Source organism: Portunus trituberculatus, chromosome 24 (assembly GCF_017591435.1).
Source record: "Portunus trituberculatus isolate SZX2019 chromosome 24, ASM1759143v1, whole genome shotgun sequence".
Taxonomy (NCBI): domain Eukaryota; kingdom Metazoa; phylum Arthropoda; class Malacostraca; order Decapoda; family Portunidae; genus Portunus; species Portunus trituberculatus.
The window spans coordinates 5,380,050-5,407,532 of record NC_059278.1 but is presented as its reverse complement, the minus strand read 5'-3'; the positions used below and the strand labels follow the sequence as shown (position 1 = coordinate 5,407,532).

The 27,483-nt window shown below is 39.5% G+C and overlaps 1 protein-coding gene across 3 annotated transcripts; it reads left to right on the top strand.

The window, feature by feature from the left end:
• On the top strand, positions 1-27,483 carry LOC123508093 (LMBR1 domain-containing protein 2 homolog). 3 transcript variants are annotated; one of them, XM_045261541.1, is made up of 13 exons: positions 1-32; positions 5,898-6,125; positions 8,275-9,678; positions 9,876-10,174; positions 14,091-14,255; positions 15,126-15,336; positions 15,486-15,662; positions 17,081-17,258; positions 17,461-17,642; positions 18,774-19,013; positions 19,736-19,937; positions 20,854-20,950; positions 27,070-27,483. In XM_045261541.1, the coding sequence occupies exons 3-13, from the start codon at positions 9,505-9,507 to the stop codon at positions 27,311-27,313; spliced, it is 2,169 nt and encodes a 722-aa protein (XP_045117476.1). In that variant the 5' UTR covers positions 1-32; positions 5,898-6,125; positions 8,275-9,504; the 3' UTR covers positions 27,314-27,483. The 3 variants fall into 3 exon arrangements, with proteins under 3 accessions (XP_045117476.1, XP_045117477.1, XP_045117475.1); XM_045261542.1 differs by having other exon boundaries at positions 7-37; XM_045261540.1 differs by lacking the exon at positions 1-32 and having other exon boundaries at positions 5,593-6,125.

The following is a 27,483-nucleotide window of genomic DNA, read 5'->3' as shown; positions in this document are numbered from 1 at the left end:
GTGACAGTGACGAAGCCAGCTGGAGCCACCAGGTAGGGTGAGTGTGTTGTCCGTCCCCCCCTTTGTCATTTTTGTACCATTTACTTATTTGTTTTGTTGCTAGAATGAGGTCTGTCAGGAATAAGACTTGCAAGGTGTGCAACTTCACTGGCAAGGTTTATGCTGAGGAGAAATGTGGGAGATGTGCGGAGCAAAGTAGTGAGGTTCTGTGTGGGGTATGTAGTCAGGAGGTGGAGGACAGGGATAATGGCCTGCAATGCGACCTGTGCCAAATGTGGCTACATGCCCAATGCGAAAAGGTGGGAGTTGGGCTGTATAGGGAACTACAGAAGGAAGAGGAGATGCCTTGGGTGTGCACTAGGTGCATCGCCCAGGCGAAAAAATATGCGGAGACGGTGAGGAGGATGCGGGAGGAGAGAGAGACTATGGTGAAGGAACAGCACAGGCTAGACAGCGAGATCAAGGCGCTAATGGAGAGTCTTGGTGCGGTGGAGAGGGAAAATAGGTCCTTGAGGGAAGAGGTTAGGAACCTGAGGAAGAGGCAGGAAAGAGAGGCCGAGGTCTTCAAGGCGGGGACAGAGGAGGCTGGGAAGACCTATGCTAATGTAGCTAAGGATATGCTGCCTGCCCCAGCCAAGCCTGGGGTAGCGGCCACAGCGGACTCCATCAGGGTTAGTGAAGGGGCTTCACCTACCCCTCCTGGGAAAGACCCAGAGGTGGCAGTAGTGGCGGAGGTAAGAGGTGCTGAGGCCCATCCTGTTGCCAAGGAGAGGGCGGCTGTGGCGGCCCTTCCCCGAAGGGTACCCCAGGGTGGAAAGTCAAAGTGGCCCATAGTGTGTGTGGGGGACAGTATGGTGAAGAGGGCCCACACGTACATGGCCATGAGGGGGGAGAAGAGCAAGCTGGTGAGCTTGAGTGGGAAAGGTGTAGAGGAGGTGGTAGAGGCAGCTAGGGAGAATATGAGAGGCCTGCAGGAAGGCATGCTCATACTCCAGGGAGGTGGCAACGGCCTCAGGCAGCTGGGGCCGGAGCAGACAGTCAGGAAGGTGATGGAGTGTGTGAGGGAGGTAAAGAGGGAGAAGAAGGTGCGAGTGGCAGTGGTTGGGGTGTTGGGTAGGCCGAAGGAGAGCGGAGGATATGAGGAATTGAGGAAGGAAACCAATAGGCTGCTGAGACAGGAGGTGCTAGACCTAAAGATAGAATGTAGCAAGAGGGAAGGGGACTACGGCGTCAGCTTCCTAGACTTGGACGGTGCCCTGCCACTTGGAGTGTATGACAGGGACGGTGTACACCTGAATAGTGAGGGGGACAGGAGGATGTGCAGAAGGTTTCTTGAATGGGTGACCGCGACAGAGAGATTGTGTGAGATGAGGGAAAAGAGGCAGGAGTGTGAAAGGGAGTGACTGACGAGAGAGAAAGGGTGTCTGAGGATAGGATGTGTGAATGTGAGAGGATGGGATGTTGGAAAAATGGAAGACCTCAGCAGGAAATGAATGTATGGAATGTAGAGGTAGTCTGTGTAACTGAAACCCAGCTAAGAGAGAGAGTAGAACTGAGTCAGAGAGTTTTAGAATGATAGGTAAAGGTAGGAGTAAGCAGCAGAGGAAGGGGAGGGTTGGAGTAATGGTAAGATTAGATGCAGGCGTGGACATAGAGGAGTTAGACGTAAGGGAGTGTGAGATGAGTGAGGATGTTATGGCAGTGAGATTAGAGTATAAGGTAGGTAGGGACAGAGAAAATAATATTAATTGTGTGCTACATGACCGTTGAAAGAGCAGAAGCGAGAGCTGAGAATGAAAGAAAATATAGGATTATTGAAAGGCTGGTACAAGAGAATAAGAATGAAAGAGTAATTGTGATGGGGGACATGAATGGTCATATAGGAGTACTAATTGCTAACAGATTTCTCTTGCTGTGTGACAACGCCCCAGCCACCCAGAGAGCATGAATGACTGGGCAGATAATATTGAGGTCATGTTTATGCCCCAAACACAACTGCCCTCATCCAGCCGATGGACCAAGGAGTCATCGCTACTTTCAAGGCCTATTACCAGCGGCGCACCATGAAACAGCTGTTGGCCTGCATTGACACCCCTGACAAGCCGACCATGAAACAATTTTGGAAGGATTATAACATTAAAAAGGGGATCGACAACATCGACGAGTCATGGAAGGAGGTGTCCAAGTCGGCAATGAATGGATGTTGGCGTAATTTGTGGCCTGAGTGCGTGGAACGTAAACAGGAAGTCCCTGTCGATGTTACAGCAGTAAGGAAAGACATCGCTCATATCTCCCATAAGGCAGGCTTCAATGAGGTGGACGAGAATGACGTACAAGAACTGCTGGACAGTCATTCTGAGCCTCTCTCAACGACGACCTCATGGAGTTGGAGAAACAAAATACTTTGGAGGAAATGGAGGAGGACAAGGAGCCTGAAAGAACCCTCTCCGTCAAGATTTTCGAGGAGATTTTTAATCATATTAACCAGGCCATACATCTTCTCCAGGAGAATGACCCCAACCCAAACCGAAGTAATGGCGTGACTAATGCTATAGAAAATGACATGAAAGTGTATAAAGAACTATTTGAGGCAAAGAAAAGGATGGCAAAACAGACAGTCATCTCATCTTTCTTCAAACCACTCACCGCCCAAGCAACCCCATCCACATCCCAAGCAACCCCATCTACCGATCAAGCAACTCCATCCACCTCCCAAGCTACCCCATCCACCTCAAAAGCAATCCCATCTACTTCCATAGGAGTCATCTCGTCGTACTTCAAAGTTCGTCCTGCTACCTCGAAAAAAACTCCACCCACTTCCAAAACAACTCCATCCACCTCCAAAACAACTCCACCCACATCCAATCTATCCTTCACATCCACCGTAACCTTGTGGGTGAGGAAGTAAATGGTAATGGACAATTGTTATTAGATTTTGTGGAGAGGAATGAGCTTGAGATTTTGAATGTGACCATGGCAGAGGGTAGAGTGACATGGTGTGGAAAGGAAAGTGAATCTGTCATTGACTACATGGTGGTTAACGACAAAGCGAGGGAACGAGTAAAAGGCATGTGGGTGGATGAGGAGAGAAAGATTGATGTAGCGAGTGACCATAATGTTATGGTATTGGAGTATGAGTGTGTGAAGGAGAAGGTAAAAGTGACTACACAGGGGAAGGGAAGGTGGAAAGTTAGAGAGGCAGACTGGGATAGTTTTAGAGAAGCGATAGAGAAGATGGAATGGAAGACTGATGAGAACGGGCCACAGACAGAGAGAGGAGTGGATGAGTGTAATAGGAGTCTAGTTAGGAAATTAACCATAGCTGCAGAGGAGAGTATTGGTAGGACAGAACCAAGAGGTAAAGGGAGAGAAAGGAAAGGGAAGAGGTGGTGGAACAATGAGATAGACAGGGCGAGGAAGGAAAGAAGGCAACTGAATAGGAGATGTAGGAGCCTTAGAAGGTACAGACAGAACAGTGAGGTAGAGAGAATAGAGTATGATAGAGTGTGGGATGAGTATAGGAGTAAGCAGCAAGAGGTGAAGGCATTAATCAGGAGGGCCAGAGGGAATGAGGAGAGGAAAATTATTGAGGAACTTAGGAGAAAGGGTGAAGAAGGAGGTAGGGAATGGTATAAATTTTTAAGAGGAGAGGAAGGTAGTAAAGTAGACCATGTAGAAGAGTTAGTAGTGAATGGAAGGAGAATTAGGGAAAGGGAGGAAATGATTGGAGAGATAGAAGAGTACTGGAAAACTATTGGAGGAGTAAATGAACCAGCTAGGAACTTAGGAAACATCACCCTAGATAGGAAAATAGAGGAAGGAATGAATGAAGAGATCAGTATGGAGGAGATTGAGAGGTATGTGAAGAAACTAAAGAGAGGTAAGGCTCCGGGTATCGATGGGATTCTGAATGAATTTTACAGAGAGGGTGGTCGAGGAGTGATTGAGGGGCTGCATGAGTTGTTTGGAAGGATCTGGAGGGATGAAAGAGTGCCTGCAACCTGGAATGAAAGTAGAGTGACACTTATTCATAAAGGAGGTAGTAAAAGTAGGAAGGAAATTAGGAACTATAGACCAATAGCAGTGTGTGATTCAGTGTGTAAGATATTCTGTGGTGTGTTGAATGAAAGACTGAGTGAAGTGATAGAAAGAAATAGGGTAATGGGTGAGGAACAGAATGGGTTTAGGAAGGATAGAAGAGGTGAGGATAACATGTATGTAGTAAATGAAGTGATAGGGAGAGCGAGAAAGGACGGTAGGAAGAAGTATTTAGCTTTTCTAGACATAGAGAAGGCTTATGATAGAGTAGATAGGAGAATGCTGTGCAAGGTATTAGAAAAGTTGGGGTGAGTGAGAAGATAGTGAGAATCATTAGGAGTATGTATGAGAATACAAGAGCGGTGTTTAGTATGGGGGATCTGGTGACTGGATGGGTGAGTAATGAGAGAGGAGTGAGACAAGGCTGTGTTCTTTCCCCTTTACTATTTGGCCTATATGTGGAGGAGATGGCAGCGAGTGAGGCGAACAGGATTAGGAGTGAAAGTGGGGAATGATGTGCTGAGCATTCTCCTGTATGCAGATGATGTGGTGGTCCTTAGTGAGCACCATGCAGAGCTGCAGGAAATGCTGAACGCTGTGAGTGAGTATGGAAGGGATTTTGACGTTAGATTCAGCAGGGAGAAGAGTAAAGTATTAGTAGTAAATGGGGATGCATTAGACAGGAACAGGACATGGATGCTGGGTGGGAGGAAATAGGAAGAACAAAGGAGTACAAGTATCTGGGTATTTGGGTGGATGAAAGAGGGTGTGAAAGGACCAAGCAGGAAAGAATAGCACGGACTAACCAATGGGTGGGGAGGCTAGGTAGTGTAGCACGGTGCAGGGCAAATAAGTATGAGGTAGTTAGAGGACTATGGAAGGAGTAGCTATCCCCAGCATCATGTATGGTTTAGAAACAACAGTGTGGACTAGGAAAGACCTGAATAGGCTAGAGGTTCTGCAGAACATGACAGGCAGGATAGCGTTAGGTGCCAACAGGTATGTGGCAGTGGAGGCGATCAGAGGAGATATGGGATGGAGTACATTTAGAGAAAGGTTAGCTAAGGCAGTGTTGAGGTATAGGGTTAGACTGCAGAGGATGGATGGGAGTAAATGGGCAAAAAAGGTGTACGAATGGAACGTGTATGGACAGTGGGCACAGGAGTCGTTTAATATAGAAATTTGGGTGGGTGAAATAGGAATGCTTGTTAGAAGAGCCATAGGACATGGAAGTGTAGATGCGAGTAAGAGAGAAATCAATAGGCGTGTGGAAGAGAAAGGAAAAGCAGAGTGGAGGAGGGGGATGAGTGAGAAGACAACGCTAGAATGGTATCGGAGAAAGGACCGGCCTAGGTGTGAAAGTTTTATGATGGGAGCTGGGGGAACTGCTGTTCAGAGCCAGGACCAAGTCCCTGGAGGTGAACAGCAGGGTGTATAGGTGGAAGAATGGAGGAAGCAAGGTGTGTGAGGTATGCGAGAGGGTGTGGATGAGACAGTAGAACATTTGATGCTGGAGTGTGAGGGGTATGGGTGTGCAAGAGACAGGATGTTAGGTGTAGTGATAGAAGAAATAGGAGTAGAAGCATGTAGTGAGATGAGAGAGGAATGCTAGGGAATGGATGGAGTACCTGCTGGGGCTGTGTGGTGAGAGACAGGTAAATGGTCGGGTGATTGAGGGTGTGAAAGATTTCTTTAGAGAGTGCCTGGAGGGAACGTATGAGAATGATTGAAAGGCAGGGACCCCTCAGGGACAGGGATGGGGATGGGGAACAGGTGTGAATGTGATGAATGATGAGGGAGGGGGGAGGCAGGGAAAGCTTTAATACTTCAAACTTCCTGCCCCGTTCTTCCATTTCCAGGTGTGTATGGGAGAACGCCGATCCAAAGGTTACACCGACAGCAAGTGCTGGGTGACTCCCAACTCAAGCTCAAGCTCAAGCTCAAGACAACCTGACAAGTCGGGCAATGGCTACCTTCACTCAGTTGTTTTTATAGTTCTTTATCGTGCTAAAACTAACTTGACTTGATTGTGCCTGCAGCCTGTCACGTCTTTAAACAACACACTATCCTATAGGAACAGACGCTCTGTAAGTAGACCAAACCATATCCAACACTTTTCTTACAATTCAGAAATTACCGGGGAAAACACGCATCTTGAAAAAGAAAATTTGTTTACTTTTGACTAAGAAAATAAATATAGAGGTAAATTACAGAATCATGCCTGTTTGTCTTGTAGTATCAAGTGAGGCAGACCAATGAAGCTTTGAAGATCACTTGAAGTTAGCCTCTCCAGCTGTGTGTTAGGTTAGAGCAGGTTAGGTCAGACTACTTAACCTAATCAAACTTACCTGATAACAGCTTAGCCTAAAAGTAGTGGATTTTTTCGGCAAATTTTTACTCTTTCATCATACCCTCACTTTCAAACAAAGCTATTTTTTCTAGTAGTTTTAGCCTGTTTTAATTAATTTGCATTTTGTTTCCATCCCAAATCATTACTTTTATTTTTATTTCCTCTATCCCTCAGGAAACATGGTCTACCCCCCAAAAAATACTTTCTTGCAATGAAAAATTACAGAAAAAAAAATATACAAAACACACTGAAATGTACCCATGGAAAATAGTTTTGTCATCATAAAGTACCACAGAAGAAACAGTTCAATATTTGGAATGTTACTGATGTAGAGAGTACTTTCCACCACTGCGGGTTATGTCAGCCTAATCAAACATAACATATCCAAATATAACTAATCCTAATCTTAACCTAACCTAGCTAAAATAACTTAGTCAACGTGACAAGCACTGCTGAGACGTTTTCTCAGAATTATGTAATTTAATCTAGCCCAATTAAACTGATCTAACCAAAGCAAGCTAGCCTAACATGACTAGCAATGCTAAGAAATTAATATTAAATTGTTACCTTATTTCTCTTCATAAAATCAGGACATACAATGGAAGTTATCGAGGCAACATCCTACATAGACAGACATCTTCAGATAATTTAAATATTTCACTTCTCTCTCCAGAAAGTACTCTGACTGGCTAGATTTATTCAGTATTTTTGTATTGGTTAGTGGCTTCATGCTCAAACAAAATAACCAATCACTGTGATTCATTTCACACGTGCAATAGATGTGACAATATGCACTCATGAATGAACACTCCTAACATATCTCAGTGCCCCGCTGTCCATCACACGCATGGGTATGCTGCATCCCAGCATTGACATGGCAGTGCGTAAGCTCATTCTTCCAAAAAACTGGTAAATCTTAAAAATTGTTGTAAGCGTTATAAATAATATGCAATGGGTATATATATGGTTTCAAATTACTCAGAATGAGAGTTCCAGAGTTTACCAGTGAAAGGGATGAATGATTGAGCGTACTGGTTAACTCTTGCATTAGAGAGTTGGACAGAATAGGGATGAGAGGAAGAAGAAAGCCTTGTGCAGTAAAGCTGCAGGAGGAGAGGAGGCATGCAGTTAGCAAGATCAGTAGAACAGTTAGCATGAAAATAGGAATAAAAGATAGAAAGAGATGCAACATTCTGGCGGTAAAAAAGAGGCTGAAGACAGTCAGAGGAGGGGAGTTGATGAGACGAAGAGCTTTTGATTCCACCCTATCTAGTAAAACCATGTGACTGGCACCCCCCCACAAACATGCGAAGAGTACTCCATACAGGGACATACAGAGTAAGCAGTTGGAGGGGTGAGAAAAACTGATGAGATGTGACGTTTCCACCTAAGATTATGAGCAAAGGATAGACTGAGGATATTCATTGTGGAAGAGGGAGACAGTTGAATGTCATTGAAGAAGAGGGGATAGTTGTCTGGAAGGTTGTGACGAGTTGATAGATGGTGGAATTGAGTTTTTGAGGCATTGATAACTACTAGATTTTCTCTGCCTCAACAGGAAATCTTAGAAAGATCGGAAATCAGGCGTTCTGTGGCGTTCCTGTGTGAACTGTTACTTCCTGAAGAGTAGGTTGTCTCTGAAAGGACGTGGAAAGATGTAGGGTGGTATCATCAGCGTAGGAGTGGATAGGACAAGAAGTTTGGTTAAGGTCATTAATGAATAATAGAAAGAGAGTGGGTGACAGGACAGAACCCTGAGGAACACCACTATCAATAGATTTAGGAGAACAGTGGCCGTCTACCACAGCAGCAATAGAGCAGTTAGAAAGGATTAATTCAAATAAGAAAAAAATATAGTGTGTAATGCATTTCCATTATTTCATCAGGTTTGGTGATAATTTCAAGACTGGTGTAGTGCATTAGCAGAAGAATCTCTGAAGATGCGTAAGGGATCTGCTCCACCATTGAAGGAAGTGCTCCCACGCAAGGGTATACTCTACCAGGAAGACTTTGCTTACCTGGCACTGTGCCGCCCCAAATTAATGCCCCTCAAGTCAGTGACCTTGGAAAAGTTGGAGGCCATGCAGAAGAGTGCCCAGGAGAAGTTGAAGCAACAGCAGGAGCAGCAGGAAGAGCAGCAAGGCATGAGCTCTAGCATGGGGGGAAAAACACGTCTTTTATAAATCTCAATATGAATTTCATTGTGATAGAAAAGCATCACTAACTAGCCGTCTGAAGTACACACTGTAGCTATTATTTGATCACCTGTGGTCGTTTACTTGAACAGTTTGGAAGAATTTACTTGAATGACTACTTCTGCATTTTGTGCTTGAAGAAAAAAATTCTATAATTGATTTATTTGTATCTATGTGTGAAATATTGGGTTTAAGTGATACCACAATACAATACTGGTAAAGATCAAGATTCTCAGAATATTAGTTATGATTCTACTGACTATATGCATGAAGTTTATGTGAATCATTACAAGCTGAAATCATCAACAAGCTGAAGTAAGCATGAACTCTCAACTCTGAAAAAATCACTGATTTCAGAAAGTACTTTCAAGTTTGAAAACTGGATATAGGGTTTTTCTTTAGAAAGCATAAAAAGTGGAGCTGTAGAAAGTATACATATCTATCATTCAAAAGAGACTACATCATCTGTTATGGTCCAAATCAAGATTAGATGAGAATAAATATACTATCTACTGTATTACAAGAAACAATATTTATAAAGGTTTAGGAAGTGAAGGCACCTTCAAAGAATGCAAAAAAAATAACGTTGACAAAGAAAATCCACCATAAAGTGTGAAGATGCCATCTACTCATCTTGAATGTAACAGCAAATAATGTGTCATATAAACCCAAAACCTCATGAAGTTGAAACAAAAAATTTACTTATGAAGATATTCAGGAAGTCATTTCTTCACAAAGATGCTTGAAGAAGACGTGAAGGGAAGAAAGGAAAGAACCTGAACAAGATATTTTGACACTTGAAGAAATGACAGAGGCTTGTTTATAAAAGTTTCTCTACACACTTTTAAGAAAAGGAAAATAGGTACATCTTTATAAACAAAACAGTTATTAAAGTTTTTGTTTGATTCTAAGTCTATTAAGATGAGTGTAGGACCCTTAGTGGTGGAGGTGCTGCTGACCTTCTTAGTAGCAGCGGTGGTGCTGTGTCGTTATGGCAACTGGTACCGCCATCACCTGGTGGTCACTGTGTCAGTCTTGGTGGCCTGGTACTTCTCAATGCTGATTGTCTTCATCCTGCCACTGGACGTCTCCAATGTAAGGCTTTGTTGGTGTTGCATAATCACATTCTGATTTAGAAAGTATAGTAAGGTATAGAAAAATTATGAATTCATAAAGTGATGCATTTGTAGGAATTTAATTTATATATTCATTTACCTTTCATTAATTCAGTAATCAATTTTATTTACAATATACCATTTTTCTCATAACTGATCAGTTCTTTGTTATTTCAGACTATCTATGAGAACTGCTTACAGGACCTAAAGGAACAAACAATAGTTAAGCCCTCCAATGCAGCATTACCTGATGGTGATGGTGGAGATGGGGGTAACTACACTCTGATGGCTGCTGATTTAACCATCGAGGGAGTGGATGGTACTAACATCACCTCCCTCAATATCACCACCACCACCACCACCACCACCCCACCAGCACCACAAGTGGGATGCCTCAAGCCATGGAGCTTTGTGCCTGCTGGAGTATTCCCTGTCTTCTGGAGGGTGGTTTACTGGACATCACAGTTCTTAACATGGTAAGATTCTGCAGTGTGTGTTTTCAGATGGTTTTGTTGTTCATACTCTCATGTAATTGCATGCTGAGAAATGTAATCCTTTCATCATTCATTATGCCACCTACTCTCAGTTTTAGCCCATGTGTACAGCCAAAATCAGGCTAAGAGTTAAGATAACATAAGGTTACAAATACAGGCAAACCCCGCTTAACGAAGTGGTTACGTTCTTAAAAAAACCCTTCGTTAAGTGAAATTTCGTTAAGTGAATCGATTATAACAAGTTTAACCTCGGATTTGAACTTCCATTGAGAGTAAACAAAGCAAGAGTGCATTATAGTACAGTGAAAGATTTAATGAAAGTAAAAATTAAATTATGAAGTTAAACATTTAGGCAGTTTAATTGAAGTCATTATAATGTACACTAATGTATTTATGTACATAACTTTATAATGTTGATGATCTTAAATTTATGAAGGGAGGGAGAGTGAAACAGGAAAGACACTAACCAGCAACCTGTGGAATGTAAACAAAGGGCGCATCATTGTATCACATACAAAACTTATGTACCATATTTCCACAAGACTTTCCATTTTATCCTTTGTAGAGTCACGAGTTCAGGTGGTTCTTTTAGCTTGCAAGGAAGATACGGTCTCACCAGCCTTCTTAATAAAGTCTGCTGACTTGAAAAGAGTAGAGACAGTAGATGGAGTCAAGCAATGGTGGCGAGCAATACTATTAGTTTTCTCGCCTCTCGTGTCTGTGAATAATATCCAGCTTTTCTTCGAGAGTAGGAGACTTCCTGGTCTTCTTAGCAATGCTAGGCAACACTGCAGGGCGTTTTGGTGGTAAGTTAAGCAAGGAAGACGAGCTGCTGCTGACGCTGTTATTGTTTTGAACAGGGGGAGTGAGTGTTGTCCACAAGAGGCGCTGGTGTATTCAAAAGTCTGTTGGCTTGCGTGATATGGCAGGGCTTTCAAACTCGGAAAAAATCACCTGGATAAAACTTCGTTAAAGCGAGTTTGGTGTTCGTTAAACGGGCAGATGGTAGTAAAATGAAACCTTCGTTGTACCGAAATTTCATTGTGTGAACCTTCGTTAAGCAGGGTTGCCTGTATTAAATAAAGAGAAAACAATGTCCATTCACAGAATTCTTGAAACTTGCAGAGTTTGCATACGAAAAAACACTTACATAAGCCACATTGTCAGTTCATACTCATGCCTTATAATAGCCAACAGTTATAACATGTCTGTGCAAATGTGTCAATAAGAGAATGAAGGTCAAAACATTTAAAGTGATCTTAGTAGACTATTATATGTAGCATTTTAGTGTAAAGTTTGATGTACAGTAAGCCCTCCTTATACGGTACTTCATTATCCGGTAAATTCACAGTTACGGTGTTTGGTAATTGCTACCCTCAATTCTATTTACGGTAAGAAAAATTCACAGATACGGTATCCGCTCGTGTTTTGTTTACACCGTACCGTAGCGCTACCACGCCACACAGCCACCACAACAATCAGTCTCTTCCCGCATTTCTCACTGAACACAAGTGAAATCCTTACGGTGTGTTTTTTTTGTGGATATTATGAGTAAGGGCTGAAATCCCTACTGTCCCTTAGCCTCGGGAGGGACATCATCTGATAGAATACTTGGCGAGTGAAAAGTAAATAAAAACATTGTTTATTTCTTTTATGCAGTACTTTACATTTTTTTTATATGACTATTTTCATGTATTTTCATGTCTGTACGGGTGACTTTTGATGTGCTGGAACACATCCCCTGTTATTAGGTACATGTTATAATGGGTTCAGTAAATGGTAATTTCGATTTGCGGTAAGGTTTTCAGGAATGCATATGTACCATATAACAAGGACTTACTGTATTATTATTTTCTTTATAGTGAGATTAGGAACTTAATTTTATAAGTTTATATTTCATAATTGCAACATCCTTGCTATAATGAGGTAAGCAACACACAAACAATTGAGGAAACAGCATTTGTAAGTCCCACTCCTTACTCATTTGTGCATGCACTTACCTCACTAAAGCTCTATGCTGTAATGAGGTGAGTGACCATATTTGGTGTTTACCTCCAAGCATCTGCATTTCCATTGGCTGGGAGGTGATGACTCGCCATAATCACACACAGTGATTGGTCCCGGTACTTCTCCCAGGCATTTGCCTAACTGTAGCACAGATATCTTGCCATGCTGTCTGATTCAGTGCATCGAGAGACACTCTGGAATCTTCTACATCTCAATAGGATTCCTGCAAGGATTATTGGTCTATTAACTGGCCTCTACTCTGGGACTGTGAGTGCTGTGAAGTGTGGGAGGGGCATGTCCAGCTTCTTTCCTGTGAATACGGAAATGAGGCAGAGATTTGTGCTTGCTCCATCACTTTTCAACACTTGCATGGATTGGGTACTAGGCAGAGTTGTAAACCAAAGTCATGTCATAGTGGAGCATCTGTTGGCAATACTATCACAGATCTTGTTTTTGCCGATGATGCAGTAATCTTTGCTGAGTCACTGGAGGTTCTGGTAATTGCTCTAGAGGCACTGCACAAGGAGGTGAAACCCTTCAGACTCCAGGTTTTTGGACCAAGACCAAGGTTCAAGTGTTTAGAGGCTTACTGGATGAAACAGTACATTCCATCCATGCATATGGCGAAGACATTGAGATCTCGGAAAACTTCACATACCTTGGTAGTGTAGTGCATAACGACGGTGGGTTGAGCCAGGAAGTTGTACGGTGGATTGGTTTGGCCACAGCATTATGGACTCACTCAAAATGAGTATTTGGCATTGTCGGTACCTGTGCAGATGGACAAAGATTCGGATCTTCAAGTCGCTGGTGATCCCTGTCTTACACTATGGTTGTGAGACATTAACACAGAACACCGATCTGAAGAGGGAAATTTATGTCTTTGGTACTAGATCCCTTAGCAGGATCATGGATTACCGCTGGTATAACTTTGTGTCAAATCAGCAATTGCTCTGTGAGACTGATTCAAGGCCGATTACCAGCATAGTCAGTCAATGCCAACTGCGACTATATGGGCATGTGGCATGCTACCTGGAAACCAATGCTGCATATCAGGTTGTCTCCAAAAGGGATAATCCTGCATGGAGGAGTCCAAGGGGACATCCACAGAAGTCATGGCTGTGGCAAGTTGATGCCTCTTACGGGGAGTTACTTGGCACGGGAAGGGAGCCTGCATGGAGACTCGCGAGGCGTGACTGCCTGGAGTGGCACCATAGGGTAGGGGCGTATGCCCTACATGATTGATTGATTGTCTGGGAGTGGAAAAATCTTGAGTTTTCTATTATATTTCAACTTTGTGAATTTATGTTTTGGACTTTCAGAATATATCAGGTAGGTCATGAAAGAACTTGCATTGCCCAACCCAATGCATGCAATAACTCAATTTTGACTTGGATGTTGTTTACTTCATTATAGCAGGGTGCCACAATTGCTGGAACACAATATTACATATAAATTCTCAAACCTGTTAACAGACTAATTGCACATATGAAAATACACTAAAGTATGTGAGAAGAGAAGATGTGAGTATGCAGTTGAGTAATAATGAACTGATGTACAAATATAATTCTACTGGTCCTATCATAATGAATGTACCTCAGATATCCTTATTAATGTAGATATTGCCATAGCCAGCTACCTTTATGGAATGTATGTAATGCAAAGATTGTGCTGAAGAAGATTTGTCTAATATCAGTTTTTTTTCCTTATAATGAATTTCCCTGACAGTGCATGCAACTGCAGAGAACACATTATCAGGATAACATAATTTCAGTACTGTTGGGTTTCTGTCAACTTAAAAATTTTCTTCTACTAGTACCACTACTATTGTAAAGATAAGAATAACATCAGAATAACAGTCTATGTAGTCACTTTGTAACTCTTTTTGCAGGGTGATATTGCCTCTGATGCAGTCATACACAAAAGCTGGAGATTTTACATTCGGATCCAAGCTCCGCTCTGCACTGATAGACAACTTTATTTATTATGGGTCTTATCTAGTTATTGTGGGCATCCTCCTGCTGTACATTGCCTTTACTAACATGGGCCTTGATGGGTGAGTATTTGATGCCGAAAGGAAATGCAAAACGTAGTAGGCTCTTACGATATCATGGTCAACTTTTTTTTTTTTTTGCCTACTTTGATCTACTTTTCTCAATTATTACAGTGCTATCTTTATAAATATACTTAATCCATTCCAGATGCTTAGGCTTAAACCAAACAGGATGTATATACCAAACAAATTTTACAACCTGCAAACATCCTCAGCAAGGAAGCAAATAATCAGTTGTGTTTCAGCATGCTTTGATGGAATGTTCATCCTAGTGCTGTGTTCATAAACATTACTTTTTAAAACTTTTTGCTTTTATTGAATTATTTTACTCCCCATTATGGTTCTTAAAAAAATAAAAAGTTATAGTGGTAACAGGAAGCCTATGTATGTTACTATGTGAATTCAAGGAAACAACAGCAAAACATGAAAATGGTGTCCATGTTTCCAGCATCACCAGGTAACACAGCATGACAAAACCAACAGTCAGTACAATCTTAAAGAATGTACTAATGTGTATGTGCCTATGTATATGATAACCCTGTAATGGGAAAGAAATTTTTGGCTTGCAAATTGAGTTCACAAATTGAGTTTTCCCTGTACAAGTATTGAAAATGGCAATGTTTGTCCATTGTAAAATCTGGTATTAGAAACTAGGATTAATTTGTACTGTCCACTTTTTAAAGTTAAGACTTATTAGCAATGTCAGATGCATAAAGCAACAGTGCACAAATTTGTGCATGGTCCATTATGTAAAGGTAAGAAGGTAAGGGACTGGCATATAAGTTGGCCTTTTTGTTTAATAATTTTTGTTGCCCTTGGCCAATTTTTTTCCTCTTAGAAAAAAAGAAAAAACTAACTTTCTTTATACACCAGAGCCAAGCTGCGTGCCATTGCTGCTTCTGCCTCCAACACTTGGGGGATGTTTTGGTTAGTTTTACTGTTGGGCTATGGTTTGGTTGAGGTACCCCGCTCCATCTGGCACTCAGCTTCCACTCTTCACACCCTTCACCATGCCTACTTCCATGCTGCCAAACTTTCCCAAGAACGTGCTGAATCCAACGAACGGGTCAGCGATCTCCTTCAGGTGAGAATCCATGATGTTTGGGTGAGAATCTGTGAAGCTCCCCTTATTGTTAAGGGTAACTGGACAGTCTTGTCTTTACAAGTAGACTTAGAGTGGTTATGATGATGGCAGTAGTTAAGTAACAATGATTATGTGCACATTATATACAGAGCATGAGGGCTCTGGGTGGAAGCATTGGGCCTGGCCATCCCCTGCGGCCACACATGGATGTGATAGAGAGTAAGGTGCCCACAGAGCTACTGGACAGAGTTCGCCGCCAACCACCCCCAGATTCCCCACATGCTGATGTACCATCAGAGAAGGCTCTTGTCAGGCTCCATAAACAGGTGAGACAACACCAGCAGGCTTGCCAGGAGCTTTTGAATATATAATTTGTAGTTCAGTGCTCTCAGTATTAAAACAATGTTGATGTATTATATAACTAAACTATTTGAGGAAGTTACTTTCATATTCAGATTCATATTTCATGGGAATAACTTGTCACATTTTTAGTATCTTTATAAATAGTACTCGGGAATCAACAAGCTATACATAGAAAATTAATCAATAAAAAATCACCACTGGTCATTACAGAAAGTATATATTATACAAAATGCCTGAGTTGTTAGATTTTATGATGTCTTCCATCAATTTATATCTGAGATTTGTTCTTAAGAACATGTTAAAGGTGATGTCCATGATAAAATGCTATTAAAGCCTTTGGTGAATTTGATCCATAACTTATACAAGTGATAGTTTTGAAATCACTTATACAGTGGAGACTCATTACTTGAACGTCTAAATACTCAAACTTTTCAATACTCAAACGCAAAAGTTTGATTTAACACTAAAAAATACCTAATAGTCGAACATCCACAGACTTAGTTGTAAACAAAGCCTCCCTGGCCTCTCCCTCTCCTCCGTCTGCCAGTTGTGACTTGTGCTGCCGCAGTCATCAGATAACATTCTCCTGCATTCAATCTGTAGTTTTTCATTTATAAACTTACATTAACACCAAAGGCTTATTAGTGGTGAATATATCGGGTAATCAAACGGCCGCATATTTGGTCGTATACAAAGCTCTGCCATCTCCCTTCTCGCAGCCACCACTGTACCGTTTTGATACTGTATTACTTGTAATACTGGTAATACCATAATACCGGTTGCCAGTGTGCATCCCTAGTCCTGCCACAGTGTTGAGAAAACAACATTCTTCTGTGTTGTCGGTAGTTTTTCATATAGAAACTTACGATAGCACCGAAGAGGCTTATTAATGATGAAAATGAGAAATCTGGTGAGAGTGTAAGTGTTAGTGAGCCACAGCAATCCATTAGTGGATTCACAGGAATCACACCAAGAGAAAAATTACAAAGACTTTTTCATGGATGGTGACTGGTCCTCCTGAAACCTCTCTCCTCCTCCCCACCTTTCTCCCCTCCTCTATTAAGTTATCCATCACCAGTCTTCATTTATGGTATGTACAAATCAAAATTGTTAAAAAAAAAAAGGAAATTTTTATAAACTTGGTTTGCTAAGATTAGAATTAATTACCTGATTTATAGGTATCAATAGTAAAACTTTTTAATATTCGAACAGCCATTTGGAACTAATTAAGTTTGAGTATTGAGTCTCCACTGTACTTCTCAAGATTTTAAGTGATCATGATATTCTCTTGGTGGAAATTACAAAATAGTAAGTCAAGTAAATAGTGTAGCAGATCACAACATTTTATTCATCCACCATGACTTGTGTCTTCAACCCCTAGTTGCTCAAGGCTCTGCAAAACCAGCGACGTGTTGAGACCCAATGGGGGCTACTGGTGGAGAAAGTAGTGCATCTGGAGGACACCTATCGTAACTCTCTTTCCCATGACTCCACCTTTAAGCACTCCACTCCGCCGAACCGCCACCACCTCATCTCTTATGTTTACACACCTACAATAGGTAAACACTAAATAGGGCACCTTTCCAAACAATATTCACCTGAACTTTTTTACCTGAACTAATTGATGGTATATGGTAATTTTTTTTCTCTCTCATCTAATAGCTTTGTCATATTTTAACTTAGAAGTAATATATACAAATATTACTTCTATGCATTTCTTCTGCAAACATTCTTGCATCAATATGTATTGTATCTATACAGAGTGGGTGTGGCGGTGCAAGGTACGCGGGTGTTTGCTGCGGGCACTGGCAGTGTTTTTTGCCCTGGTGTCTGTGGTGGTGGTGTGGTCTGAGCTTACTTTCTTCAGCACCAATCCCACAATATCCCTCTTTGCTGTGTTTGTCAACCTAGCCAAGGCCAATTATGACTACTTCACTATTGAGGTGAGGGATTCTGTATTTATTAACTCACTATCTTTAATTGCTTTGTTTATATTTTGTCTTCCTTTTCTTGTGTACACAACTTTGTTGGATATTTAAGAAATTCAAAATATTTGTAAAACTAATGCTCTTATGAAGTCAAGTGAGACCTCAACCTGGTGAAACCACAGTTTATGTATTGTATAGTCATGTTCTTGGGCAATCATATCTTTTTTCATTAAAAATCAAAAGAGCAAACTTACATAAAGCCCTTTCAAGTTTTTATTTAGTCCAATATAAAAGAAAACACTCAACACTCTTAATTGAAAAGTGTTTCTGATCTAGTTAGAATATAATGGATAAATTGTCCATTACTGGTATATTGAGTGCAATGTTTTATGGAATACTAGGCAGAGTATAAAGAAATTGTAATAACTCCTACACCAAGCAATGGTTTCTTTTTTCTTTGGTTGCATGTTTTTTTCCTCAGTTACTCATCTCTCTAAATTCCTGGCATGTTCCATAAATACTGAAATGAGGATCAGTACTTTCACTGCTGCTCATTATGGCCAGTTTCTTAGTTAGAGGAAGAATGCACAGTGCATGTGGTAAACATGAGAGGAGAAATATAGCAGAGCTCCTTGCCCTTCAAATTAGTCAGTAACAGTGGTAGCAAGTTTGTCTCATCATTGTTAAACCTGTGATTGGTAGTCTTACTCTCAAAGACATGTTTTTATTTATCTTGTCTTTTTGTTTATCACCAATGTTTATAAAGAGGTAAATTTGCCATATAAGAAAGGAGTGAGCTTATGATGATAGTACCAAAAATTGCATTTTCTATCAGTGTCAAGCACTCATTTCTGAGTACTATAATTCATCATGCATATTTCAGTCAACTTTCCTCCTTTCCCTGATCCTCCTTGGCTTCACCATACCTACTGAGATGTCCATTTTTCCCAGAGACTGAATGTGGTCATTGCTAGAAAAGTGTTATGAAAAAAATAAGGTTAAGGTCTGTAAAGCTTGTGAAACAACTGAAACCCAGATTCTGCTAGCTTTCCATAATGGTAATGATATAGGAGACACATTGAAAATTTATTTATCAGCTCTTGTGAATCTTACTTACTGTATTGTGTCATTCATACCCTTCTTCAGGTAATCTCTTCTTTGTCCATGGCGTACATTGCCCTGTGTGCCTACTCCACCCTCTTCAAGATCCGTGTGCTCAATCTGTACTATCTGGCACCACACCACCAAACTGATGAGTACTCCCTCATCTTCTCTGGTATGATGCTGTGTCGCCTCACCCCACCCATGTGCCTCAATTTTCTCTCCCTCATCCACATGGACTCCCACGTCATCAAAGTCCGCACAGAAGAGACCCATTATACCCAGGTATCCTTCACTCTTTTTGATACTTTCTTAGAACACATTTTTCATTATTTCTTGATTTTTTTGTAAGAATACATCAAATTAAATTGTGAGCAAGAGCAAATTAAAAAGAAATAATGGAAGCAACTGAAAATAAAAGAATGGAAAGGCAACATGTGTGGATGAAATCATAATTGAGATGTTACAGTACAGAAGATAAATTATGATTGAGTTGATAGACAGGATTTGTGGCTTGATTTAATAGTTTAAAGCTTCTTTGTAAGAATGCAAAGGCATGTGACAATAAATGGAGGAATGAGTTAGAGAAAAGATGGCATGAGATAAGGATGTGTGATGTCCCAGCAGTGCTTTTGTAGAACTAGACTTGGATGTCCAGAGGAATATGAAATGCTGAAAAGATTGGGAAAAAAGGCAATTTAAGTATCCTTGATTTATCATATGCAAATGTTGAACTACTGAAAGTGAGATGAAAGAAAGGGCATTTCCTAGAAGATAAAAGAAAGAATAACAAGCATAAAGAATAAAAAGGTAGTGCATGAACACAGAGCTGTAGCAGATAAGGATATGGAATGAAGGTAGAGTTGCAGAAGAAGTAGCTATGGCATGTGAACAATGTATGGTCAAAATAATTAAAGGTTACATAACAGACTTAAATACATTTGAGATGAAAGATATAGCAACAACACCTAATTTACCCTAATTTTATTATTTCTTTATCTCATCAGATTATGGGTCACATGGACGTTATTCGCATCATCAGTGACGGGTTCAACATTTACTTTCCAATGATGATTGTGGCACTGTGCCTGGCCACCTACTACAGCCTAGGATCTCGTCTCCTCTCAGCTCTTGGGTTCCAGCAATTCATGTGTGATGATGACCTCACCACTGACTTGATTGAGGAAGGCAAGACTCTCATCAACCGAGGTACTGGTCATGTTGATATCATTTGTTGCATCTACACATTTCACAACTCTTCACTTTGCATTATCTCATTTTACATTCAAATGCATCAGAAATACAGAGATATAGTTTTGTCACTTTAAGATGAATAGGTAGTGAGTGAAACTTCAAATAATGTAGGAAGATTATTTATGAAATGAAAGGATTGGGTAAAGGTGAACATAAATGCTAACAGGCTCGAGTAAACAAGGAAGGAATCCTTGAATTAAAAGCATTAGTTATATCTCATTAGGCAGATTTCTGTTTACCTATAAATATACACAGTTATACCTCACTATATATCCTTAATCTGTTCCAGATTCTTGGACTTGTACCAGACAGGATATAAACCAAACCAATTTTTCCCTAAGAGATAAAGGGAAATGGTTAATACATCCCAATGGATATATATATATATATATATATATATATATATATATATATATATATATATATATATATATATATATATATATATATATATATATATATATATATATATATATATATATATATATATATATATATATATATATATATATATATATATATATATATATATATATATATATATATATATATATATATATATATATATATTATTATGGGCATATTATATTGTACATTGATGGACTTCTATGAAATAATTCAAATACTGTTTAATACTAAAATACATACCATATTTGATGGCATCCAATATGCAGGAGCATATAAGATGCAGGGCATATTTAGGACAAAATGCTTCTTTTTATTCAAACCTGTAATGTTTAAATTAAGTTAACAGTACAGCTGAACAAAACCCAAGCAATTTTATCCAGTTAAGAGACTGTCTCATTAGGGTCCTCAGCATTGCTGCCAATTAAATGTGACATGTATACACATGTTTGTCTACCATTTATAGAATCCCGTCGCCGCCAGAGGATGGAAGACAATGCTGCCAGACGCAAGGACTTTGCAGAAAGATTTGGAGGTGGAGAGTCATCAGCCAGCATGTACAGGTGGTTAACTGTAGCAGCTTAATGTACTCTTGGTCTTAATTTTAAATGTAGCATGTAGCTCTATGGTTGTTGATTTTTATGGATTTTCAGAAATCAGCATAGTAGCGATACATTATGCATCAGTAGGGAAGTAGTGAAAATCAACTGGTTCATACCTTTGGTGTTATATTTGGCTGTTTAATTAGAGTGAAGTTCAGAAGAGTGAACAGGATAGATACTGCACCACTAGTATAAAAATTTTATTAGCAACCCTTATTTTTGTACCAACAGGTATTAACCACTTCCTGTTAGATTATTGTGAATACAATTTTGAAAGTGGAACTATTTCTTAGCATATCTGTGCAGCAAGATGCTGGTGATAGAGCAGATGATTCCATTTGAATTGTTCATATAAGAAAATCTCATAATAAAACACATAAGTAAAGGGAAAAACAAATTAGATTGTTTGACCCTTGTCAAAGATAAGATTTCAAGCTAAAACATATGATAACAAATGTAACAAATGTGTCTATGTTACAGAACTATCAATATAGCAACCTGACAGAGAAAACAGCAAAAAATGACTTCATATCAATTAAACATATTTTGCTTGATATCACATACTCGTATATCGGCTCTGCTCTGGACTGTAAAAGGATTACTGTATTTGATGGCAAATGAGACATAACCCATTTCAGCAGGTCAGATTTAGAAAAAAAGGAAAAAGTTTTTAGTATATTTAAGCACATATTGTTGAAAGCAATCTAACAAACACATTATACAAGCATTTCATTAAGGTAGAGATATTATACTTCCAATGAGAGAGAGAGAGAGAAATAGCACTGTGCTATTGCACTCTCTCTCTTTCATCAGAAATATAATTTCTCTACCCAAATGAAATGCCAAAGAGAGAGAGAGAATTTGAGCAGTGCTATCACACTCCATGGTGTTTCTGCTTGACAGGTTTCACCGCAACAAGGGGAGGATATTTTGATAAAACAATAACTTTGCTCTCAGAAGTCATTGGGCACTGAAATGTATTCAGAATTACAAAGAGAATTGGATTTTTATGATTTAAAGTGTCTTGTGATATTTTCAGAGTTTACCATTTTTCTCCATCATTGGAGATGAAAAATCATTTTAACCCTGAGAGGGTAAGGGTTAAGGCATAGTCTCTATAGAAAAGTGTTCCCTAAAAGTGGCATCTTAGCAGGGATGTGCAACACTGCTGAGTGCTAAGCCCGGCTCACACCTTATGCAGTCTTGCTATAGAGTACAGTCAACTCTCAATTAACACAAGGGCTGTGTTCCTAGAAGCCTCACATTATTCAAACATGATTTTCCCATAGAAAACAATGGTAATAAGGGATGTTATGTTCCTAGCCAATGGGAAAGTCTGCCTATTTTGAGGATTTTGTTATTCAGACCTTAAAAACTATTATTACATCACTAAGTCACAGAAACATTAAAAACACATGTTCTCATTTTATTAGCTCTGTTTGTATGCAACATGCTCTCCCTCAGACCCATCACATGGACAATCACGGAGGTCTTTTCTCCCCTAGCACAGTGATCTAACTTCTTTTCAATGGTCACAGTCTTCCTTGATTTCTTGGAATCACTTTCCTGTGAGGGACGCTTGGATGCCAAAGTAAAGGACACATGGTGAAATTGCAGAGAAAAGATCCTCTCAGTGTGGGTTAGCTCCAGACTGAGGATATATATATATATATATATATATATATATATATATATATATATATATATATATATATATATATATATATATATATATATATATATATATATATATATGTGTGTGTGTGTGTTCACAAAACAACATTTCTATTGCATTTTACAAGCCTTAGTGCCAAGAAAGGATTGTTTTGTGATGCAAAAAGTAAAATCTTGAATGGAACATGAAAAAGAAAGCAGTTGAAGAGCCATTTGTAATCAGCAGCAGCTACTTCTTTTCTTGTGACCCCTTTTCAACTTGTCTATTGCTCTCACCACAGGTCGCATTAAATGAAAATTGCGTTATTCAAACTCGTGTTAGTCGAGAGTTGAGTCTATTGCCCTGCTGCAAACTCACCATATGGCCACCCTCACAGCCAATCTAAGGCAGTAATCTACAACGTGAACAAGTAATTCTTAGAGAGAGAGAGAGAGAGAGAGAGAGAGAGAGAGAGAGAGAGAGAATCAGGCAGCTGTGTTGTTTTACATCGCTTTTGCCACCACACTGATGAGTGATGAAACAATTTGCTCATTACATCATCTACAAGAAGAAAACCTAGTCCACTTCATACTTAATTGCCCCCAGTCAAAAGAAGAAAGAAATGAAATTGTAGACCTCCAAAGACTGGTAAATGAAGACAAAATTCAAGTGTTTGGAAGATTTTAGTTTTAAAGTTTGTCATCTCCACTCTCTGTCTCAGTGTGACATTGTCATTATCCTCACTTGCCCAACGACATTCAAACAGAAATGCATAACTATACCTAAAACTCATCCGTACCTACCCATAGGGCGTTGGCCATGTCTGCCGTGAGACTATGCCAAATCTCCAATAAAAACAAACTACTCACTGTCCTGTAATCATAGCATTATCAAAAAAATGTTCTCAGAACATTCAGAAACCTTAATTAAGTGGTAATGATATAAATAATTGTCATATACAAAAATAAATTAAGCTAGTTCATATACATGGACGGTGATGTGTCATATCAGGTCAGGCGACATTGCCACTCACGACCCAGGTGGAAATTCCCGGGGAGGTTGGGGCGGGAGTCAGGTCGCCACGCACGTATCGCTTCACTCCTCCTCTGGTCACTACCATGGAAAGATCCCCTGACGCTTCCCCGTCATACACTGTCTTGCGCAGCCAGACCAAGGAATTCATATTCCGCCTTAATAGATATTTCTTGCAAGAGAAAGCAAATCGGGCAACACTCTTATCTTTGACTCAAGCAAGGAACCACTTAATATATTACTCTGTGTTTCTACTCGTATGTGCACTTATTTGACAAACATGTAAATTATTTGTCTCATTTTCATGTATATAACCAGAATCTTTATTGCATTTAATGTACTATATAGCTGCATAGGTATTTGGGTCTCTTCTGACTTTTAGTGAAGTAGAGAACGATCATCACTCCGTTTTCTTTGAAGAAGGTACTGGTATAGCAGTGGCAACGTCGCACCCAAGAGGAGCCACACCTTGTGGGTAGCTACGGATGAATTCTACTATAGCATTTCACTTCTGGAACTCCCTGCTTGCTTCTATATTTTCATCTCCTTACAACTTGACTTTTAAGGTTTCAAGACATTTGTCCCAGACTTTTGGCTAACTCTATTTGATCTTTAATGGAATTGGCAATCAAGTGGGACTTTTTTTCATTTTTTTTTTGTTGCTCTTGGCCAGCTTCCCCCTCTTGCCAAAAAAAAAAAAAAAAAAAAAATCCCAGGACCACAAATCACAAGTGTCAATCCAGTGACCCCCACAAGCAAGCAGTCACCACTCTCCACCTTATTACAAGTTTTGTAGATCAGAAACAAACAAAACAAGTTAAATGGTATCTAGCATGTCTTATTCAGCTTGCTTATCGTGTCATATGTGCATCTGCCCGCGCAGCCACTTGGAGACTATGGATTCATGGTAAACAAAAAAACTGGCATAATGGTAAAATTTATTAGTGTCTAACCAGTCTGTTATTGAGCGGAATCCATTATTGCAAGGTCATTATCGCAAGACACCACTGCATCAGCTGATCAGTACTCTGACTCAATGCCATCTAGCAGTGAGTAACAAGCTCTAGATCATAACAAAACACATCAACACCCTCACTGTTAAGGCAGCAGGAGGAAAAAGATCGTCCTGCACAATCTTCTACAAACTACAAGAGGAAGGTTATGCCAAGGAGCATGGCAATAGAGCAGTAGCAAGGGCAAGGGCTTTAAGACCACCACCTACAGGAAAAAAATATAAATGTCTGGCAGTAGCAAGAAGGCCAACTGAAGAGCACAAGGAAAGATAAATGCTTTCAGCTTGTGTAATGTACTACTAGATTGCTTTCAACAGTATATGTTTAAATACACTAAAAACTTTTTTTTTTTTTTACTGAATCTGACCTGCTGAAATGGGTTTCTTATATGCCTTCAAATATGCTAGGTAAATAAAATGCTTTAAAATGTATGTTGTTATTATGATTCATAATTAAAGAAAGAATACAGTATAAAAAAACTTAATTGTTATACTAGTATATAGCATAAAAACTGGGCAAAAAGTGACCAAAAAAAAAATGACTGCTTGGAAGTTCTTGTGTCAATTTCAATTGTTACATTTAGACGTACCCATACCAAAATTTTGGCCGATGCCGATACCGATACCGATACCACCTATTTGGGCCGATACCGATACCACTACTCATAGTGATTACTGCACTGGACACCAGGATGAGTTGGTGGACGGCGAGCGTTATCAGATGGGAGGCTTTGTTTTGGGGGATGCTGTAAGTCCTTCTGAGAACGTTTGTGAAATAGGAGCAATTCTAGAAGCTTTTTGAAGCCATTTGCAAAGGTAAATTACTCAGTAATTGGAATGAATATCTTCTCAGTCTTCTGATTCTTGTCAGTTATTTTAAATTCTTACTTCTTACTCCTTTAGCGACCATTTGGTCTTGTGCATTTTCATTATTAATTTTATTGACGATATTTTGGCGATCAAAAATATTTTTAAAATTATTAAAATTGTAAAACAGACACAAAATATTAGCAAAAGAAACTCATTTTGTTGTGTATGTTTCTCTTTAATTAAATCTGACATCCTTTGATATTAATTCATTAGACATTAGTAGACCAATTCAGAAAAATGAGCTTTCACCTAATCTTTTCAATTAAATAGAAAAAGTTTAGTTTATTCTAAATTTCTAGTGTATTGCTATGATCTTAAATAATTAATATGCAACAAATTATACACAATGCACATGATTACAAAACAGAATCGTTACTTTCTTAGTTATGGAATTTTTACATCCTTAGGTTAACACAAGTAACTCAAAAATTAAACTTGCATTAAAATTAATATACATATATAATTCGAGCTTCCACCTATTCCAGTATGATATCTTGGAAAAGGCTAGCACTAGCACTGTTAATTATAAATCAAATAAGAATATGCTGTTATTTACAATAATGCAAAATGCCTAACTATATATATATATATATATATATATATATATATATATATATATATATATATATATATATATATATATATATAATCATTTTGTTGGATTCTCAATATCTGAAGTTTGACATTCTTAGATTATAGTTAAAAAAAACATAAGCTTTTCACCTGTGTGAACTTTGTGTGGGTGGAGGAGCAGCGTCTGACTGAGAGACAGTGAGAATGTGTGGTGACTCATGACAGACCGTGTGACAGGATGCCGGAGTTTAGCCTATACACGTTTCATACACGTCCAATTTAGAAGTTGTGGCTTATTACCACAGAAAACAGTATTCTATGACATACAGTAATCACCAGGGAAACTTAATACGCCGTATTATATTATTATATTAATTTGGTATCATCAGTATCTCATATTGAATATATCACTAAGTAGTAAATTCCTTTTAGGTATCGGAAGTATCGGCATAAAATAAGCCAATACCGATACCCATAAAATGGGCCGATACCACCGATTCCAAAACTGATGCCGATGCATCGGTACATCTCTAGTTACATTACCATAGGTTCTTCATTTTGGCTATTGCAATTTCAGCTATTGTGTTGTAATAGATGCACCAATTAGGCACGACAGCAGAGGGTTGAGTATAGAACTCATACAGTGAATAAGATACAAAAGGTAAATTGCCTTATGTGGGAAACGCTGTTAAGCTTCTGCCTATCAGTGGCACAGGCAATTTTATTTATAGTGGTGCCCTTATTTGGGCCCATATCACCACCCAAATGCATTTTTTGTGTAATCACCAGTCAGATAGTCACACATTACAAGATAGGGAGGATGCAAACAGGAAAGGTGATAGGCAGCCCTTGAAAATCATATGATTATTGGTAGTAGTACTTGTACTTAGATTAGTCAGGACTGAGATGTGAATTTCTTTATCCTGGAAATCCTTACAGGTCAGCACGACAGAGAGCAGAGGAATTGGTGCGACCACTAAGGAGGGAAGACTCATCAGAATCTGCCCAATTGGAGCTCCTAAGTGGGTCACAAAGTATAGCTGACTATGCTTCTCACACCACTACCACCTCTTCCATGGATGATCCAGAGGTTGGGCAGGGTGGAGTCAGGTTGGGTGGTCTTGGCCAGTATTCCAGAGCTCGCACGCACAAGCCTGACAAGGGGCTGTTTGATGATGTATAAGTATCATGCCATAAAATTAACTTCAGTATAGTGCATTCTGGCACCCTTCAAGTGAACAATTGGCACTTATAATAAGAGGTCCAAATTTTACTTAGAGTCTGTGTTTATCTTCTGGAAAATAGATAAGAATTATGACAATTCAAACAAATAAAGTACACAATACGAATATT